General features: G+C 37.8%; 1 protein-coding gene across 1 annotated transcript in view; it reads right to left on the bottom strand.

Annotated features, from left to right (window-relative positions):
* RCBTB1 (regulator of chromosome condensation (RCC1) and BTB (POZ) domain containing protein 1) overlaps window positions 1-11922 on the bottom strand; it is a 26295-nt gene extending 14373 nt beyond the window's left edge. Inside the window, exons 1-8 of the mRNA XM_009319951.1 lie at window positions 11884-11922; window positions 11437-11607; window positions 10418-10568; window positions 9769-9935; window positions 6503-6661; window positions 5289-5396; window positions 4208-4350; window positions 955-1145 (exon numbers count right to left, since the gene is read on the bottom strand). Of these exons, the coding sequence (XP_009318226.1) occupies window positions 955-1145; window positions 4208-4350; window positions 5289-5396; window positions 6503-6661; window positions 9769-9935; window positions 10418-10568; window positions 11437-11580 (1063 nt within the window). The 5' untranslated portion in view covers window positions 11581-11607; window positions 11884-11922. The remainder of the gene's footprint in view (window positions 1-954; window positions 1146-4207; window positions 4351-5288; window positions 5397-6502; window positions 6662-9768; window positions 9936-10417; window positions 10569-11436; window positions 11608-11883) is intronic.
* Between the last annotated feature and the right edge of the window lie 5740 nt (window positions 11923-17662).

The following is a 17662-nucleotide window of genomic DNA, read 5'->3' as shown; positions in this document are numbered from 1 at the left end:
GGGATGGCCCATAGACTAAGGGAATGATATCTCTGTGTGTGTATATATATATATTAAAAGAAACCCAGGAAAAGGGGTGATGATTAATGGAAATGTACTGGAAAATATGAGACTTGAGCATGACATAGATGGTATAGAATAAGGGGTGGATATTGTCCTGGTTTCGGCAGGCATAGAGTTAATTTCCTTCCTAGTAGCTGGTACAGTGCTGTGTTTTGGATTTAGGAGGAGAACAATGTTGAACAGAAACATGCGAGTCCATGTGACGTCATGCTCAGTACATAACCTGGGGTAAGCGGGCCGGGGGGGGCCGCTGCTCGGGGACTGGCTGGGCATCGGTCGGTGGGTGGTGAGCAATTGCACTGTGCATCACTTGCTTTGTGTATTATTATGAATTATTATTACATTATTATTATTGTTCTTATTATTTTATTTCAATTATTAAACTGTTTTTATCTCAACCCATGTGTTTTTCTCACTTCTACTCTTCCAATTCTCTCCCCCATCCTACCGGGGGGGGGTGGGGTGGGGGGAGGAGTGAGCGAGTGGCTGCGTGGTACTCAGTTGCTGACTGAGGTTAAACCACAACAAATAGTTTTAAGAGAAAAAAGTTGTGTTTAATGATCCAGGGGTCCTTCCCAGTCCTGAGCTAGAGCTCAAAGAATACAAATGTAGGAAATACACAATATCCACGGTGCAATGGTAAAACAGGGTTCTCTCCAGATGTATACTGGGAAACAAACAAACAATCTTGTTAACCCTATTCTGGATCCTTAGCTGCTGAAGTAGATTGTTTTCTTCAGAAGAAAAAAAACTAGCTAGAAGAGCTAGTTTTAATTGCTGGTTCTCCTTAAAGCAGGAACCATCCTGCCACAGAAGTGGTATCCTGCACTAATCACTACAAATGTACACAGAGATTATAGTACTGGCTGCCATATTGGAGCTTGTTCTCACCTACTGATAGAAGACGCCACATAACAGCAGGGGTAGCAAAGCAAGCAAACACATCGTCAGTGCAGGCAAAGTGAGTGAGGTGGGGAAGGATCACTGACTGCCCACGGCATTGGCCCCACATGTACACCTGGCCGCTCTGGGTCTTGGCAGCTGACGTGTGAGCAGAGTGGCAGGCTGCAATCTCCACAACCCTGGAAACAGAAGAAACCATGTAAGATACTTACAGGTATGGAATCAAGTGATTTTCCAAATGCCTCACCAAAATAACAGCCAACCAAACCATGCATCTACACTCCTGTACTTCTTTCTTTGTCCTGTGCGAATATGATACTGTTTAGATGGATCAATACTTAAAAACTGCAATGACATTTTCAGATTGCTTGTAGATTTTATTGTAATCAGATATTGCTTTAATTACATCATTCTCATCAGTTGACATTCCTCCTTTTCTTCCATAACCATGGGAAAGGGATGAAGCAAAGCCAAGTTTTGTTTTTCCCCTTTAAAACCAATGTACATCAGACACTTATTCTCAAGAAATGCTTATGGTGCTTATGAAACTTCCCAGTTAGGGAACAGGCAGGAAAGCTAAACTATTAAGGTTTTCGCAGAGCATTTTTCAGAACTTCTTTCAAACAGATGCTGTAAAAATTCTCTCATTTTGAGATTTAGATCCTATGTATTTTTTAATAAATCCTTTATTAAGAAACTCTTCTATCCTGCCTTTAATCTGTTTTTTGTGTGTAGACAGGGATCTGACCTACTGCCTGTATTTCTGACTTCTTATTTTGCTGTTAGTTTCCCTTCCTCAACACCAAGATTCAGCATGGAACATGGACAGTGCTTCATTTGAGGAGAGGCAAATACACACACTTAACTCCACATTCTCAAAGAGCTATGGTTGTATTTAAAATAAAGTCTATATAGTATTTTCACCCACCTCACATACTTCCTTTAAATATTACACCTGCTGATGCACACTTACCTATTCTATTCTCCCATTCCTCACGCAATCCCTATCTTGCTATCTGAAACATTACAAGAACTGAGAAGAATTGCCCTTCCATTAAAAGGACCGCAAGGACGTTTCCAGTGTCTCAGTTCACATGATAAGCAAAAACCAGAGGAAGTTCCAGCGTTAGTTCAAAATAAAAGCTATGCTTTCCTGTTTTTTCTCTATGCTAAAAATGCATCAGAGGATTTCATGCTTTTGTGCCAGAAACAGATCAACTGGGATAAATAAATGTCTTTCCAAGCAGTCTAAGAATATACGTATCAAAATGTTTATTCCTTTACAGAACAATATCCATGAAGAGTTAGCTTTTTAGGCAAAAAGCTTCTTTAGCACAAAGCCCACATTTTAAGTGCAAAAATTATTTCAAGATAAAACACAGAAAGAATCTACAATCACTTTCAGTATATGTATCAATAATTTCTGGCAGATAAAAGACTAATGTGTTGTTTTACACCATTATCAACTTATGAACCCCTATGCAGCATTGAGATCTTTCAGCACCTCTGCATGAGACATTATAAAGTAATTATTTTAGGGACAACTTATTGTCCATCATAGCTATCCACCTAAACTACCTCCTTGTCCAAACTTTCTTTCCTTAGCACAACAGATTCTTACTTTTAGAGTAACAATACTATACTTAAGAAGCATAGTAGAACATGTACTATAGCACATGTATAGTACATGTACAGTGTACTTACAGTACACGTAAAGGATAACATGTTAAGCATATACTTAACATCAAAATTCAGGAAGCTGACCTTCATAACTGTTCCTCCAAGCTAACACAAAATAAAGTCTAGAAGTTCTTTGCAAGCTATATGTGCAATATTCTTCAAGACAGCATCAAATGCCACCTCCTAAGGAACTGTCACCAGCATTACATATAAATGGCAAAAGAGTTATATAAATGAAAGGACCAGGAAAAGCAGCATTAATATGCTTCATGGGAAATGACAGCTCACCCACTTATAGCACTGTTTCCAAGGGAGCCAAGTCAAGCAAGATAAGTAAGTTCAAGAGACTTATCTCTCCCTTCGATTCCAAGCAGAAGTTCTACGGTATTTTCTCCCTCCTTTAGTCATTTAACAAATGCCAGTTTTATTATAATCCCATGCTTGAGTTCACATACGATTCTAAATGCAACAGTTCCTCTTAGTTCACTCAAGAAATAAATCGCTAAGAAAACAAAGTTGATCTATTTGCAAACATACACATTTCTCTTCCAGTGCTTTTTTTAAATAATATTTCATTTTGCTTTGTTAGTGTCAGTTCCTTCACAGACAAGCCAGCCTCACCTCAGTGGTTTCTATTGTGATGGTTCCTTTCTTCTTTCTCCCACCCATTTTTTAAGCTCTTAAATAATCTCAATACTGTGCAGCTTTTAATTTAATGTTAAGTGTGAGAAACAGGAAAAAATAGGAATGACTTCCCAGAAAGACAGTTCAGAAATGGAAGAGAAAAACCAACCACAAGTGTTTCCTAGTTAAGAGGAGATTACAAGTTAAGAGATTTACAGGTTAAGGGATTTATAGACTAAGAGGTTTCCAAACTGAAGTACATTAATCTATAGGTATACACATGGGTTCAGAGAATGGGACTGAGGTCCAAGTTTGTAGGTGAACAGCAGAAGAGCCATCCCAAATATGAAGATGACAAGGGTGCTGAAAGAGGGTGGACAGGGATTAGGGTTATTCTTTTATGAGTCTAGGAAGCTAAGAAACTACAAACTACTGACTGGTACCACTGATAAAAGTAGTATTATCTGCCCTTAGCTCTAGCAACCTTGCAAATCGAGTTCTGATTTCATGGTTGGCTATTCTCAGCCTTTCGAAAATTGTTTTTTCCTCACATGTCACTTCTTACAAAGGTGGCGCTTCCTTCCCCCCCTCTTTTTTTTTAAATATAGGCCTCAATACAGCTTAAAAGCTTGGCTTATCGATTTCATAGCTCCACATTTTTAATTAAAGGAACCATATTTAGAATAGCCTAACACTTAGTCATTCATTATCTTTCGGTATCAGGTAAATACAAAGTATATTTACTTTCAATAATCATTACAGATAGCAAAAAGCACTCAGTCTATAGTAAAGAGGAAGTTGCCATCCTTTCCTATACTTTTAACATTAGCGATAGAAAAACAATCCACCAAGCCCTAAATATGCATGCTTCTAGTGCTAGAGACTGCATAACACATGCTCAGACTTATCAATCCAGAAACAGCTCCAGCAAGATTACCTTTCTTTTTCCATCATGATCTGCACCGGGCTTAGCTGGTTACTTTTATTGCCAGTTCCCAGCTGCCCATAAGTGTTAGCTCCCCAGGCATAGAGCAAACCCTCATCTGTTAGTGCTAGTGTGTGCGCATAGCCACAGGCAATCTGTAAGTAAATGTATAAGCATTACTACTAAACAAAACAGAGATGAGAAACAAAATTATCGCACATTACCTTAGTCTAGCTGATGTTAAATATCTCAGGCATTCTTCATTTAGCACTACAATGTGTTATTTCTCAATACTTAAAGCTAACACAAAATACGTTAACTGTAAGTACTGGAAAAGTCCCAACTTCATTAATTTAGTGTTCGTTGGTTACTCGTAAACAATTTACTGCACTCTTGCAAAGTCTCCCTAGCCTTTACTTGCTTTCAGTTGCAGACTCTTCTCACGAAGAACAGCGAACTTCTTCATCACGTCTTGCAACTCTGAAACACTTCGAGAATTTGATATTTTGAATACTATACAAACTATGAGAGCTGCAGTTCAACAGCCAACAACCGTTCAACCCAAGTTACCACATGAAACTCCACAGAACCTTACTAAAAACCTAGGAAATCCCAATTTTCATTTTCATTCTTAGCTGGGAAAAAGAGAAACAAAAACAACCACCAACCAACCACACCCACGACTCATTTTCCCTCTCCACTCACTTCTGAAGGGCTAATTAGGATATTAATGTAGAATCTAATTTGAACATCTTGGTTTTCTTGTTCCCCGTCATTTCTTGTCTTTGCCTAGTGCATTTCATTCGTTCAGCTTTGTAACAAAGACGCAATTTGTATCCATACCATAATTTACTTATAGTTACACCAGCTAACTTTAAATCATTCAGAACATTTACAAAAGCAAGTATTTTACAGCTTACATGCACTTTTTATAAACCTAATATAATTTATAGGAGCTAAAAAAACAAACAAACAAATTCCACCCAAACAGTATTTGAACTGTGAAATCTAGAAGCAGGTATAAGATTCCAAAGATACGGTTTTAGCGGATGCTAGCAACATGAATGCATTTTCATTTCCATGTTAGACATACCTGGAGTATACACACACCATGTAACGCTGCCACTCTGCATGGTGTTAGTTGATTGCCATTGTTTCCAAGACCTAGCTGACCGTTACCATTGTAACCCCAGCCATAAACCTGATTGCAAAAGGAAAACAAAATTAAGCTACTCCTCTGTAGAGGTACAGAACGCTTAAGACTTAGTATCAAGCAGAAGTCAAAAAAGTACATCTTCTTAAGAAACTGTACACTATTTCAAGAGCAACATAGAGAAGGCTGAAAGATATTAAATATACTGCAATGACTGACTGTATTCAACTTTTTAATCCTGCATTTACTTTTTAAAGAAGCTTTCTAAAATGTATTTGTCTTTGAAGTACTAAGAATTTTGCAATAAACTTACAATACACCAAAATCTCTCCCATAGCGTCAACATTTTAGTTGACTTTTATACCTTCCTTTCTCCTTATTACTTTTTTCTTTTTTAAAGAAAACAGTAAATTAGTTATTCTGATCAGCTGATTAGTTATTGGATTAGTTTAAACCGAAGTCCCCAGTGTAGCTCTAATTTCTCCTTTAGTTTTGTCGTGGTGGACACATCAAGACAAAAGTATATACAATGAAAGCTCATCCCAACCTCAGGGACTTTTACAGTCCCTTCAGTCACAGAGAAATGCTACATTCCGAGTTTGGTGAAATGTAGTAAAATCGAGGTTACAGTTCATACCCAGAAGCAAGATAGCACCATAAACTTATGTCAAATGGAACAGTTGCACAATACTAGGGCAATGTTCAAAAGCTTGGTTTGGTTTTGTTGCTGGCAATTAAGCAATGTGTTTAAGAACCAGGACCAGTCAGTGTATTCTTGCAGAAAGATTAACTATTTAATTGTGCATGATTTCAGAAATCTAATTAAGACATACGTTAAACAATCTATTGAAATAAGGAAGATAGGCATGCTTAATATAACTGTTAAAATTCTTGCAGTTGCAGACTCAGTAAGAATTATGTTCCAATACAGTCTTTGCCAGAAGAAGGAACGTTTAGTGTAAAGACAGCATCTCCAGTTAATTGCAGAGTTTTCCTTAAATTAGTCTCACAGAAGTTATCCATATAACTCTATATAACTCTATCAATATAACTCTATAACTTGAGCACCCCATGTCAGCATTTCTCCATGTTCAGACATTAACCTTGTAAGTTTGGGTAACAGAGCGAGAACGTGTGAATGCAACAATGCTTACCTCACCATTGTTTACTACAGCCATGGAGGAGGTCTGACCACAAGCAATGCCAACTACCATTTTACCCTGTAAACAGTTCGAAACTCTGCGAGGAGTTGGCTGGTTTGCTGTAGATCCAGATCCAACTTGACCACAGTTATTATAGCCCCAAGCGTACAGCTGTCCATAAAAACAAACAAACAAACAACTGCAGTTTAAGCCTTAATAATAGTAATAAATTACAATCGTGCTGTAGTCAGCATCAGATTGGGTAAACTATCCTATTTAACAAGCTAAAATGCTTAAAATTAATTTTCAACAGCTGAAAATTGTAAACAGCAATAGGACTGATCTAGCAAATATGAACATAGCACTTTTTTCAGCTTCTTGCTACAGAACCAGAGCATCTGACTACAAGAGGAAACAGAAGAAACTTATTTTCGTATTAAATGTCAGACTATAAGACAAAGAGCATAGTGAGTGGACTGTCTTTATACTTTCATGATGTTGGAAAAAGGAATGCAAGCCAGAATGTTGTTTGTTTCCCAGACAAGCTGAACTCCCCAATTTACAGCTTTTAGTTTTCTTCATGGAACTCTAAACCAGGTTACTGCTAGACACTCATCAGACATCTTTCATGAGCTGTGAAAGGAGATGGTTTTGTCAGCCCATGTTTCCCAGTAGCAAAACTCTGTTACACAATGGCATTAAGAAAAAAGCACCATCTCTGACAGTTCAAAGTTTGCCAGTGGCAAACTAATAATAATAAAAACAAAAATATTGGTTCCTTTCATCTAAAAGTCCAGAAGACAGGGAAGTAGTTTGCAATAAAAAAAATATTTACAGTTTTGTATTTTCAGTTCTTTCAATTTTTATTATGTGCATACACACCCATAGCTTGGCATAAAACTATTCCTGATAGTTCATCCTCTGGTGCTTCACCCAGTTAAAAAGTTTGTCCTCTTGGAAATACCCAGCCACAGACATGCTAGTCAGTAAAAGCACACTGACAGATACCCTAATGTGAAGTCTGCACATCCTTTGGTGCCAGAAGCCACCTGTTTACTGCAACACCAAACCAGAAGTCAGTCATTAGAAACAAACATCTCCCCCACCACCACAAAAAAAAAAAAAAAAACCAAAAAACCAACCCAAAAACCCAAAACACACCAACCAAAAAAAAAAAAACCACCAAAGACAAGAAGAAAAAACCTCCCACCAACACAACTCATTTACCATGTCTAATATGAACAAAAGAAAGCATTAGTCCTTTGCTTTTTGTTACTTGTATTTGCTGGATCTTTGATTCCTACTGAATATTTGAAGATGCTCTATAAAATAACTTAACTTCTATAACATGGAAAAAAATTCCAGGTAAGGTACAGAATCTCAGAAGGTAGATCAAAAAGCCAAAGAGCTAATATGATTCCTTTCTCAGAAAAGCACGAATGTCATAGAATCATAGAATCATTAAGGTTGGAAGAGACCTCCAAGATCATCGAGTCCAACCATCAACCCAACAACACCATGCCCACTAAACCATGTCCCTAAGCGCCTCATCTACCCGTCTTTTAAATACTTCCAGGGATGGTGACTCAACCACTTCCCTGGGCAGCCTGTTCCAATGTTTAACTACTCTTTCAGTAAAGAAATTTTTCCTTACATCCAATCTAAACCTCCCCTGGCGCAACTTGAGGCCATTTCCTCTCGTCCTTTCGCCAGTTACTTGGGAGAAGAGACCGACACCCACCTCGCTACAACCTCCTTTCAGGTAGTTGTAGAGAGCAATGAGGTCTCCCCTCAGCCTCCTTTTCTCCAGGCTAAATGTCTGCAGTCCTTTAAGTCTATCATTAAGATACTTTTTTTTTTTAAATTTGCACTGCATTAAAATTGCACTGAACCAACCGTACAAATCATTTCCACAAATACTTCTGAATTCAATGCCACTCTGAAATTCCGATGATATATCAAGTCACAAGGGTTTTTGCAGCCAAATCTTTCTGTAAATAAAACTCCACTTAACACATTTCGCTGCTTTCAGTATAATCAGTTCTGGTACAGATAAAACCTCAGAGCACAAATAGACTAAGCTACTGCAAGGTACGCTAGGGATGGATTTATAGTACATTAACTAGACACAATGGCAAGCGAGCTGCAAATATCAACTCCATGGTAAATACAATGAAACTTCCCTGCTTCCATTGAGATTTCAAGCATGTTACATTTATTAGAAGTGACAGCATGGTCATCACAGGCAGCTACCACATAGTAGCTCGCACCACTAGTTTAACTAATACATGAACACCCTCGCCTTCCCGCATGCAAACCAAATTTTATAGAATAACCAAGTCAAACGTGACAGCATGAAGATCTTTCTAAGTGTAGGCTCTCCTTTCAGATACAACACAGATCACTTAAATTAACCAAATGTCTTTCCTACCCTCAAAATACTGATTTGCTACTTTGTATTACTGTTGCACTGACTCCATACTGAATCATAACACAGACACGCTCAGATTACCAGGATGGAAAGAATTGTAGTTTCCATTTTCATTGTTAGGAAGGTTTTAAAATTAGAACTCTTCTTTTGTTAAAGCAGAGCTGAAACCAGGCTTTCCTCCATGAAGTAACACGCAACTCAAAGCGGATACACAGACACTAGTCAAATCTGACTAACTGGAAACTAATTGTACATGTTTCCCATAACACATAGCCTTAAGCCACATCAACAAATAGCATAAAGGAGACTTGGATATAAACCAAGTGCTCTTTCATTAGCTACACACAGAAGTATTCAGAGGTGTGCAGAGCAACATTCTTTCAGAGTACCAGTGTGGAAATCCTGAAGCCTACAAGAAACAGACTAAAGGCTAATCAGTGAGTACAAACAACTCAATATATCCCTTAAAAAACAGAATTGCAAGCAAATAACAATGTTACATTTTGCACCTTACAAACCATTCTTTTACCTGTAAGCAGCACAGCTTTCTGGTCTCATCCCTGTGAGACATACAACAAATGAAAGACACAAAAGTTTACTAGCCTTTTATTTCCTTGTTTTTGTGGTTGGGTTGGGGTTTTTTTGTTGGGGTTTGTGGGTGTTGGGATTTTTTTTTGAGTTGTTTTCAAGTCTGCTCTGAAGAAAAGGACACTCTAGTTTGAGGCAGCAAGAGAAAAGGTTATGTTGTAACTACACTGTAGAGAAAGAGAGAACTTCAGACTGCAAGGTCACCTGCACTATTCACTTCAAGAAGGAAATTAAGAGGTTTGAACAGGTTTCAACTTACATCCCCATCAAACGACAGCGCCATGGAATGATGAGAGCCACAAGCTACTTCCACCACTTTCTTTATTAACAAATTTGTGCAAACTTGAACGGGAGTAATGCCCTGATTGGTTGTGCCATTCCCAAGCTGGCTGTAACCATTATGTCCCCAAGCATACACTTCACCATCTGCAAAAATATTTAAGTTTGTGATAAAAACCACCAAAAATTCCAAGGAAATTTAGATAGAATTCTAAGAAATTAGCAAATGCCAACATGAAAGCGAAAGGACATTAACAAATAGTGAAACTATTACAAGAATCATCTGTATACTAAAAAATTATGTACTTTGTATACAACTATTTTATATACATATCCCACAGTATAACCTCTAGATTTATTGTGGAAATACATGACAGTGCATAGGTAAGACTGAGTATGTCATAAATAATAGCGTAAAACTCTACAGTTGCAACATAATGGAAATGTAACAGAAACTTACTTTACCTATTACAGAATACATTTAGTTCCACTTAAGACCAATGAGAACCCCTTAGTGTACATTAACCAATTAACAAGTTAATACAATACACTTTAATCCATTCTTGTTAAATGCAAGTGGAACTTAAAATCTGTAACTTATGTTTCTATATTAAATGTTAATTTTCTACCTTCAGTGCAAAGTACAACATGGGGCCCGCTTCCATAACTGAGACTGGAAATCTTCTTTCCACATAAGGCTTCTAATTTCTTTGGTACTATTGTGCTCTGATTATCTCCAGTTCCCAAACAATTACTGCAATTCAGTCCAAAAACAAATACCTGAAAAACAGAGGAATATTCACTTCAGGTGATTCATACTCAGGTATGCACAGATGTAGTAATATCCAGGTCTTCATAAAGCCAGGATAGAGTTTTGCCATGGACTCTCGAGGGCCGGAGACCTCCTTCATGGAAGTTAACAAGCTCAAGAGTCAGCACAGGGACACTTTGGAATTTAACTGATGAGTCTGAATTCTTCAGATCCGTGCAGGCCTGGAAGCTAGCCTTCTCATTGGCAGAAACTGTACTATGAAAAGTATTAAACTGTGAAAGTGGAAGACACCACCTTTTAAAAGCAGTTTGTAAAGAGCAGCCACACCTGTACTGTGAGAGGCTCATCCTACAGGCAGCTTTGATAGGACTTAAGGGAAAAAAGAAAAAAAAAAATCCTACTCTACCTGGTCTTAGAAGAAACCCTCCCATTAATACATCCCAGAATATCTGGCTTGTTTTCTTTCAGCAGCATAATGCTAACTCACACTGAGTTTCTGAATCATTAAAATCCACTGATAATCTTTTGCTGTATTGTTACTTAGCAAGCCATAACCTCATTTTATATCTTCATACCTGGAGTGCTTGCACTTAATTTCAAGCTACCACAACTTCTTTTGAATTCTGACTGCCTTCAAAAGTGCATGTAATCCATCCTGGCCTTTGTCATTTGTAAGTTTTCTAAATCCTCCATCTATATTGCCCCCATACAAGACTAAGAAAAAAAAACCCCCCAAACTCACAAGTTATATCCAATATCTTTTGAAACACACAAATCTCACACAATGCTTTTGAGAAGCTATTAATTTACAAGTATTCAGTGGACTCTGAAAACAACTAATTGTAGAGCATACGTTCCACTTTATTACAGTCTTACCTCATCATTGTGTGTTATATATATAGCTTCATTGGCTGATGTACCAAATACACATGCTTTCCGAATAGATGCTATTTCTTGAGGTGACAGTAAGGTAAATATTGGCCACTTGCCTACATCCACCATGATGCTGCTGTGTGTCATGACGTTTCTACAGGTAAGATGACATTGCTGTAATAAAACCAAAAACTTATTAAAAGTGTATTTTGCACTTTCACCAACAGGCAATAAGATGATTTCCTTTAAATGAGAGAAAAGACGTGTTGTGGCTCTGATAGTATAACATTCTATTCTATATGAAATATGCAATTATATTTCCATGTATTAAGGTGAACAAATAGCAAGTCACTGGTAGGACACTGGAAGAACAGATCTTTTCTTAAGGGGATATTTAAGTAAACCATATTCAGTACAACTGAACATCTGCTGTTCTACAAGAAAACTTACTAAAAGCTTGTGATCTAGCAAATATCCACTGGTGGCAGAGTGGATTCTGAGGGCATTTTCAGAGGGAGCTTCAGGTGGAATTCCCATTTATTAAATTTTCACTGGTGAAATTTTTTTGTAGTCTTACAACTTATATATGCCATGTAAGCAAGCTGTTAATGTATATGTGAAACCTGCAAATAAAAATAAAGCTGGGGTTGTTGAGCATATGACCCAAATCTGCCACCTTATTTTGCGTAATCAAAAGCTGCTATTATGGTCAAAAACCGTTTGTGAGAGCACAAAAGCATGAGGTAAGCTCATGCGTTTGTACAATTAAGCAGTGAAACACATCAGAGAAAAGTGATTAAGTGAAATTGTAATCTGTTACTTAGAAACAAGCTGGACCACATTAAAAGCTGGAAACGTGACTGGGTATAGACATCATCTGTCAGTGAACACAGACGTATACAATCCATCCTTCCAAAATGCTCCTTTTTCCTCCGTTTCCTCAGGGCAATTGCACCAGCTCAAGAACAAAGCTGACAGTCAACACAAACCTACAGAGCTTATTTAGGCCTTCAATCCTGCACATAAAAATTGTACCATTGCTCATACCCTGAAGGGATTCTGCCACTGACAATCTATGATCCATGCTCAGGAGTATCAGCAAGTTTTGTGAAATCTGAAAAGCACTAGATGGAGAATTCCACAGAACGTCAGTGACATGATACAAACCACAATAAACCACTTATTTAAAATAAAAAAAAAAAGACTAAGGAATCATTCAATGGGTAAGAAATGCAGTCTCTATCCAGATGTCATCCTCTCATCAACATTTAGTTCTTTCCTTTTCATTTGTTTGCTCCAGTCCTATAGTATCCCCCTATTCTTTGCTTTGTTGCTTTCAAGACAGGCTGCTTCTTGATGATGCCTGGGTGTCAGATATGGACATAAGTGAGAACACAAAAGAAAGCCTCTTTCCTTTACTTCTGATGCTTGGTTCTCAAAACTGCTGACAACCAAAACATGGCTTCAGAAAGTTATTCAAGACCAGCAGTCAATCCTAAAATACACTTTGTTCAGTGCACATGTTTTTTGGAAGGAGGGGGTTTATTATTATTATTTTTAAGAAGTTTGAGAAACACTGAGGTCACAGTGGAAGTATGTGTACAAAAAAACCCCAACACACACAAAACCCAGTCTTGTCTCCTTATCAAATTTCATAACCTTGCTCCAACAAACCCAGATCTGCTCTACAGGCACCTCTCTCACTAGGAGCCTGACTTCACTCTACATTTCACATTTGAAGGAGGTCTTGAAAACACCTGAAGTCTCCAGATGGCACATTCATATACTAGATGTATTTGTAGAACAGCTTTTGAAAGTCTACCTGATGCCAAGACCACAGCACATTCTACACAGCTAAACAGATGTGAATGCATTTAAGCCTTCTTAATTTCTAGTCCAGTTACAAACTCAGGCTAGTTAGCTGCTAAGATTTGTTACCTCACTTTGGCAAATCTTTTAACGTATGACACTATCAATCAATTAAAAGGAGACAGCAATGACTTGTTCTTTTGAGGAGGCCAAGTAACTGTCCCTTCTGACTTTACCTATTTAATTTGCCTCATATAATATACAACTGGCAAGGCACAAACATATCATAAACTGGACATCAAGAAAAATATTTTCTTCACTATAGTTCTTTTCAATACATCCTGTCAATTTAAGACATGAAGACAAAATGTTATTTTGATGGAGAATGTCCTAGTAAATTAACATTAACAAGTTTTACAGCACCCTGAGAATCTATTCTACTCTAAAGGTAACCAGTTTAAAATGCACTACTTCATCTATCCCTTTCTGATCTTTGCACTAGGTCTTTAATCCGCTTGGCTTATTTTCTACTACTGTATGACTCAGTTAACCACTCCTTTTTGACAAAACCTTTCCAAGCACTTCCAAAACCTATGCGAGTTACACCACATTTCCCACACCTCAAAGCTCAACTGGATATCTTGTCAGACAAACTAATATCAGGAGATAATGAAAAGCTTTCAAGCACACAAGACTTTCCAGATTGAAGACATGAGCAATGAACTCTATCCACAGATGAAGGACCTTACAGTTTTTGGCAGGTGTAACACTGTTTTATCTAAAACAATGCTGTGTATTTCCAATTTCAACTGTTACTACAATCCTACAAAGTTATTTCAAAGGTTTCCCCTAAAAGGTTTTTAATGACAACTCATCTGCCACTAGCAGGTTAGTTTCTTTAATAAATCTCAATCCTAAAGTCTCTCTAGGTTTAGCAAAAAAACTGTTAATAACAAAACCAAGCAAACAACAAACACCGCCTCTTGCCTCTTATATAATATGTACTGTTTCTCCCCAAACACACACCCTTTTCCCCTCCTCTATAAATATTGTCCTTAGATGCCGCCATTTGCTGGAGTACCTATCATCATTCGGCTGCAACATTTTTACAGTAGCAACAGCTGCTATTTTTGTTTATGCTTATGTCTAAATAAGTGAAATAACGTACAAATCTGAAAGTTCTGGGGTTTATACGTGGACTACTGTTTCTTAGCTTTAACTGCCCGTAGAAAGCTGTTTTAACTACTTATTCTCCATTTTCCACAAAAAATAAATGCCCAATCTAAGCATAAGCACCACCTTTTTCCTCTCTGAAGATGAATTCCTTTAACAACGTTAGCCACTTTCCTAGTTTTCCAATAAAAGTTCTAGTTGCCACAGGAGGGGAAAAAAAAAGGTCTACAATGGGGAAGAAAGTATTTGGGGAGTATATATTTATATATAGTACTGTAAATGGAGATGTCAGTAAAGTAACTCAGTGTTATCAAAACAGAAACCCAATTAATTTTAGCATCCTCTAAGACATACTGCACACTTTCCAAATGGATAGACACTCTGCAACATTGCAATTGACCTCTCACACCAATCACACTCAAACTTCATCCTTGTGCAACATTTGTCTGAATATGGGGAGGGAAGGCATGTGCAGTTTCTTCTGGGCAAATCCTCGCTATGAAAGGCTGATCTAGGAGACTTCAGTCATGTCACTGCAAGCAGTTGCACAAAGAAACACAGTGTCCTTCACTCACCCTTCCCGTACTGCATCAATAAGAGAGCTAAGTTTATTGTTTACTTCTCCTGATAATCACATAGAGGCCTGGAGCCCACTACTATGCAATGACTGCACCTTAACTGAAAGTTTTTAAGTGCAATGTAGTAGCAAATGTACCAGATGGAGTCCAAAGTAATGAAGTTATTTTAATCTGCATGCAAATAGCTGTCTCAATATATTGGCTCTCAAGCTACTGTTTAGATTCTGTATGCAACATGGCAGCAGCAGTTCTAAGGAGTATGTGTCACTCGCATATCAACATCTAGATTTTAAGTTAATTGCAATCAAAAACTTTATAAGTGTAAAAGTCATAAGCTTAAACTTGGTGCTCTGGTACGTAGTTGCTTTTAGAAACACTGTATGTCACTGCTTTTAACTGTCTTTTCAGTTCTCCTGCATGATTCAGTGACAAACAACTATACACCATATAGCTTTATTTCTACTGCAGAACTAACCAGCAGAGGGAGCTTATATCAACAATACCTCTTCTAACTGCTTGGACATCTTTGAAATTATCCAACAATATCGGTATACAAACAGGAACAGAAACAAAGATGATTGACTGAATTTCAGTGAGGCTAAAAATAAGCAAGAAAGGATGGTTTGTAGAGAAGGAAACTGAACTGGCCGCATATTGTGATAAGAAGAATTTGAACTCGGAGCAGTCACTAACAGGGAAAAAAACTATCTAGATCTCACAATTAAAAAAAGCCACATGCTTTCAGAGACAAGCCCTTCAAAAATTCTATGCTAAACTGCTGCTTATGTATTCAACTTCTCACTAGCTTGCTTTCTAAAGAAACAGTGTGCAGGCTGATTCTGTGGTACATGTGGACAAACATGAATCCCTGCCTTACAAAAAAAAAAAAAAAGACAGTGTTTACAAAATGTTTTGTTAAATGATTTTAGATAAAGTTTTACAGCGTTTATAGCTCAGCTAAACAAATCCATGCTGGAGAGAACAATAACCTAACACAACATCCTACCGGGAAAACAGTACCAATTGTCATTGCAACAAAAAACAATAGTTAACTCCTCAAAGATAATCCCCTTATTTGTAAAGGCTATTTGAACACAATTGCATGTTTGTTTGTTTCACTCTTTGCTCAGGCTCCAACGTTGCAATTTATTTTAGCTGGGCAGACTTACTCCTGCACAGACAGAAACTGCAGGCTCAGGCCTTCATTGCTCCCAATTGTCTGTGGGAATTATAAACAGCAGTGAGAACACAAAAGCTGGGATATCTGGCTTTAGAACAACACAAAATGACTGGCACACTTGATCTTTTTTTAATTTTAAGTACATCTCAACCAAGAAAGAGTCAAATCCTAGACATAACACTAATCTTCCCCATGTTTTCTCCAGTTTATGGGGTTTTTTTTAATCTCATATTCAGTATTGAGAAAGAACGGGGAAACAATACATACTATTGACATTAATCAGATGCGTGAACCAAGTGATTTTGTTGCAGCTTTCTCCCTGCCAACAAAAAGATATTGCACTCCCTGAAATCACGTGCCTTAACTTACTTTCCTTAGACCTTACATAAGGCAAGATTTCTATGACAAAATCTGCATGTTCAAACCTCTACACGATTTATTTTTGGATGCCTTTTATGAGCAATACAAGGAAAGAAAAACCTGCTGATCTAAGACCTGACAACCAGACCTCCTATTTGCTTTGAGTAACCAGCTGAAAGAAATACAGGCAAGCAAAAACCACCACGTACATGAATATTACTGAACGTAAGACTGGTTTAGCCACAGGAAAAAACTGTTAGTCGGATGACAGTCATCTACCCACCATAACAAAACTGTAATTACAATCACGATATGCCGTCTTTTTCTTTTTTTTTTTGTTTTTAAGCTGAGCCATTACTGCAACTTATTGAAGCCATTCACTCAGGACAAGACATCTTCTAAAGCAATACCTATATTTCAATCTGATGCATACAGATACAAGCATTCAAAGGAAAATACTCATACTAAGGCTCTAAGGAATTATTGCATCTCCCAAACACTGCTTTTCCTAAAAAACTTTGTGCTCCAAACACATTTCCATTCACGACGCTTAGCATCTTTTTCTCATAACCCCACCCCTACTTTAAACAGTCCATTTTACCTTTCGACAGTAGACAACATCCTTTCCGAAAGAGATCACTTAAACTGCCTAAATTAGAACTCTGAAAGTTCCTTTTAAAAAGCAAATATTCCTTTAATATTTAATTTAGAAGAATTGTATTAAAAACTGAAGAAACACTAATTATTTATATAAAACCCAGTGAGGAAAAAAAATTGTTGAGAGCCCTGCTTTTTCAGTAAGCTAGATCTCAGCCTTCAGGAAGCAGACAACAAAGGGAAGGATGAACTGAAACACCATGAATCAGAAAAAAAAACCAAACTGTGAGAACATACTGTGAGCTACGCCAAGCAGGAAGAGAGACTTTCAGGGAGCTGTGTGGGACAAATCCACAGGCGGACCAAAAGAAAGCTTCGCCAAGTCACTCGGACGACGACCCCTAACCAAGCCCTGTCTACGTGAGAAGGGCCCTTTCCTCCTCCGGATGGGTACACCGGCCTTACAGACCCTCACCGGGGTCCCCGCGGTGACCTCCGTCCAGCCGCTCCCCACCGCCGCCGGCTCCCGCCC

This window comes from Pygoscelis adeliae, unplaced genomic scaffold (assembly GCF_000699105.1).
Source record: "Pygoscelis adeliae isolate BGI_AS28 unplaced genomic scaffold, ASM69910v1 Scaffold32, whole genome shotgun sequence".
Classification (NCBI taxonomy): domain Eukaryota; kingdom Metazoa; phylum Chordata; class Aves; order Sphenisciformes; family Spheniscidae; genus Pygoscelis; species Pygoscelis adeliae.
The sequence above is the reverse complement of the archived record's forward strand: the minus strand, read 5'-3'. Positions and strand labels throughout refer to the sequence as shown.